The 4216-nt window shown below is 49.3% G+C and overlaps 1 protein-coding gene across 1 annotated transcript; it reads left to right on the forward strand.

Moving 5' to 3' along the window:
* Nucleotides 1–294: 294 nt before the first annotated feature.
* Nucleotides 295–4216, forward strand: LOC138972049 (uncharacterized; the record flags this gene model as incomplete). The annotated part of the gene is made up of 1 exon (XM_070344889.1): nucleotides 295–4216. A coding segment is annotated over one exon (2091 nt), but the record flags the coding sequence as incomplete, so codon positions are not given.

Below are 4216 nucleotides of genomic sequence, written 5' to 3' on the forward strand. Positions count from 1 at the left end.
AATCTCATTTTAGTTGCCGTTTAATATACGTCATAATCATAATAAGGAGCGAGATTGAATGTCACAAAATGATACCCAGCTGTGGAGAATAACCCCTCTACGTCTCCCCTCGAATAAATAAGGTTAAGGAGAACCGGACGTTCCAGTGCATTCTATTGACTGAATGGTTTTTATCACGCATCAACGTTCCTGTTTAGTCTTTGTGTCCACACTGACTGTACATCAATTTTTCAGATCCTGTTTGACAGATCTGTGAAACACATTTAAAAAAAAGCTAACACTTTTTGTATGTAAAAACGTGTCTGTTTTTATTTACAGAGCAACTTCTACATTGAAGAGCAACTTATCAGCGAGGGAGCACGAAAGTGTGACGTATGCAGCGAGTCCCGTGACGTAGAGTACAGATGCGTGGAGTGTCAGCAGTACTACTGCGCCCCCTGTCGTACCACCCACGACAAGATTACAACCAGCCGACACCACACCCTGATTCCGTTTAGCCTGGCGTCCGCAGCAAAACACGACCAGCGGGAAGGAACACGTAGATGTCCCAAGCACGACTTTCAGCGTCACATTTTCTTCTGTAAAGTGTGTGACGTCACCATATGTCCTCACTGCAAACTGACGTCACACGACGGTCATGTAACTGAAGATCTTGCAGACGCTGCCACGAAGGCTCGCCAAGACCTGCAGGCGATCACGGGAGAAACCCAACTGCGCATGCGCAAATTGGAAATTTTAGAAGCAGATACAAAGAAGATGAAGGAAAAGCTTCTTGCCGAATTGAACAGCGCTGATGACGTCATCAAGAAACGTGCATCTGACGTCATCGTGTGGGCGCAGCAAGCCAGGGAGGAGGCGCTGGGCAGAGCCAGGGAGCTGTGTCACGTGACAGAGGACTGTCTGAACCAGACGCTGGAAGCTACACAGCACACCATGTCCAGCCTGACTGCCCGGACAGACCACGTGACCGCAATACTGTCCGGTCAGGACGACACTGAGGTCATTCACCTGCTGGCCAACATTATGATCGCCGATCTTGCATGCCGGGCCCACGGAACTGCTGACCAGAAAAAACAAATGCAAGAAACGGACCCCAAAAGTGGAGACAGGGAAACCGACAAAGGCGGTGATCTGCTCGTGCATCAAAAGAACGAAGACAACCTTCACTCAGCCATCATCGACTTCATAGGTCACGTGTCAAGCACACAGTCGGCGCTGCCTGCCAGTCTGATCAGGTCTACATGGGAGGACACTCCCGTAAGCACAGAACCTTCCGCACTGCAGGGAAACAAGGAGATGGAGTGTGCAGAACTGATAGAAGACAAGGTTGGACATGACCAAACAATCACCGCTGACATTGAGAGGGCAGCTCGGCGTGCAGAAACTTCGTTGCCACCAGCTTCTTGGAACAGCCTCTGCTCAGATCCGCAGGATAGAAGCCGTGACAGCAGTCTGGGCCACTTCGACTCGTGTTTTCAACGCCAACCATTACCAGACCAAGACAATCCAACCGAGGTTTTCACCAGCAGCTCAAAGTCTCAGACGCTGGTCAGTGCGATGTGTCTGACTACCAACAACAAACTGTGGGTCAAGTACAGACCACCAAACACACACACTGACATCCTCAAGCTGTTTGATGCGAAAGGAAACCTCGTTAATCACTGGAGGGGCAGCGTTCCCAAGGGTAACTCCCTGACCTGTGTTGGGGACATTCTCTTGTCTCCCCTGGACTGGCGCTGGCTAGCACCGTCCGGAAAGTCTGGTTGCCTGGACAACGGTGCCAACAAATGGGGGCTGTGCTCCAAGTCTCTCCCTCCCCACGTGGTGCTGTCTGACCCCAGTGCTGGCGATTACAAGATCTACAAGCTTCACGTGCGCTCCCTGCACCCGCTCAAAGTCGAGCTGGTCGGCGTTTCCCAGCAGGGCGCAAAGCTTGACAAAACACCGCATGACTTTGATGCTGCAAGTTGTGGGACTGTCTTCTGTTTCGGGTATGGCTACACCATAGACGTTCACTGCGTTGACAGCTTGTCAGCTCCAACAAGAATCGTGCGACTGGGTCTGGTGACTGGGTCTGTACGCGTCAGTTCTAACAGCATGTATCCCCTCGGCACAGTAGGCGATATTTGTTTCTTCACATCAGGAGGAAAGGACCTGTTATGTGCTATCGCAAATTGGTTAGATTTTGGTGCGTCGGATGACCCAAACAATCACGTGTTCATGGTTTTGGATCACGAGGAAGGTTTCCTTGTGAAGTTGATAAAAGTAAACAAAGAGTTCGAGTGCATGAAGGTGACAGCTCACCACACACAGGGGCGACTGTGGCTCGGCGGTGTGGGGGGTAAAATCCGTGTCGAAGACATGACAACACACACGCTGATGTGAGCAGTGCTACTACCATGGCCGAGACCTAACACAGTACACATTGAAGTAAGCAATGCAGCCACGGGGCCATGACACAGTACACATTGAAGTAAGCAATGCAGCCACGGGGCCATGACACAGTACACATTGAAGTAAGCAATGCAGCCACGGGGCCATGACACCGTACACATTGAAGTAAGCAATGCAGCCACGGGGACATGACACCGTACACATTGAAGTAAGCAATGCAGCCACGGGGCCATGACACAGTACACATTGAAGTAAGCAATGCAGCCACGGGGCCATGACACCGTACACACTGAAGTAAGCAATGCAGCCACGGGGCCATGACACCGTACACATTGAAGTAAGCAATGCAGCCACGGGGCCATGACACCGTACACATTGAAGTAAGCAATGCAGCCACGGGGCCATGACACCGTACACACTGAAGTAAGCAATGCAGCCACGGGGCCATGACACCGTACACATTGAAGTAAGCAATGCAGCCACGGGGCCATGACACCGTACACATTGAAGTAAGCAATGCAGCCACGGGGCCATGACACCGTACACACTGAAGTAAGCAATGCAGCCACGGGGCCATGACACCGTACACATTGAAGTAAGCAATGCAGCCACGGGGACATGACACCGTACACATTGAAGTAAGCAATGCAGCCACGGGGCCATGACACCGTACACACTGAAGTAAGCAATGCAGCCACGGGGCCATGACACAGTACACATTGAAGTAAGCAATGCAGCCACGGGGCCATGACACAGTACACATTGAAGTAAGCAATGCAGCCACGGGGCCATGACACAGTACACATTGAAGTAAGCAATGCAGCCACGGGGCCATGACACCGTACACATTGAAGTAAGCAATGCAGCCACGGGGCCATGACACAGTACACATTGAAGTAAGCAATGCAGCCACGGGGCCATGACACAGTACACATTGAAGTAAGCAATGCAGCCACGGGGCCATGACACCGTACACATTGAAGTAAGCAATGCAGCCACGGGGCCACGACACAGTACACATTGAAGTAAGCAATGCAGCTACGGGGCCAAGACACCGTACACATTGTCTGTATGCGTATGAAGTTACGATTTTGGGGGATGTAAGTCCACAAATATAGACGGGTTTTAAAACATTTTTTTTCTTCGGAAGATTGCATAATATCTTCACAAATATTTGTAACGATACGACATTTTACCCGAAGTACGTCTCGTTTGTAGGCATTAAATCCAGAAAGCTTCGAAGCAAGCCACCGTTTTAGTGTTAAAATACAGCGCTTTTCGCCATGGTACCCCTCAAATTTGTAGTAAAAACCTCCATTTTCCGACCGCTCATGTGATCGAAACCGGCATCGAAATGACCTCGCCGGCATCTTGCAAGCGAATTTCATCCACGATTCTAAGATAACTTTATTATTTGTATCATAAGTGTTTTTATCCTACATACGTGAGAGAGACGCCCGTGAGATAATAATCGTTCAAATCACACGTATGTATATCATGTAAATGAGGTCATGTCAAGCAAGTCTGGCAGGGACCTGTTTTTCCACTGCTTATGATGCCAAAGTTGTTTGGAAATGACATGATTAGTGTACATAATCATGTAGGCCTACTCGCGACTAACATCAAGGGAAGTAACTCTTGATCGAACAGACACATCCGGGGCAGTCGATGTTCGCCATGTTTTTGACAGTTACCATGTGGTTCCATCCTGAACAAAATTAATAAAGTGATACCTTTCAAGTTCAACAGATCTTTGGGTTCCATTGTTTAATGCAAGGCTATCCTGAACATGGTGTCAGAAGTGAAATTGAACTTTCATGCA

This window comes from Littorina saxatilis, linkage group LG7 (genome assembly GCF_037325665.1).
Source record: "Littorina saxatilis isolate snail1 linkage group LG7, US_GU_Lsax_2.0, whole genome shotgun sequence".
NCBI lineage: Eukaryota > Metazoa > Mollusca > Gastropoda > Littorinimorpha > Littorinidae > Littorina > Littorina saxatilis.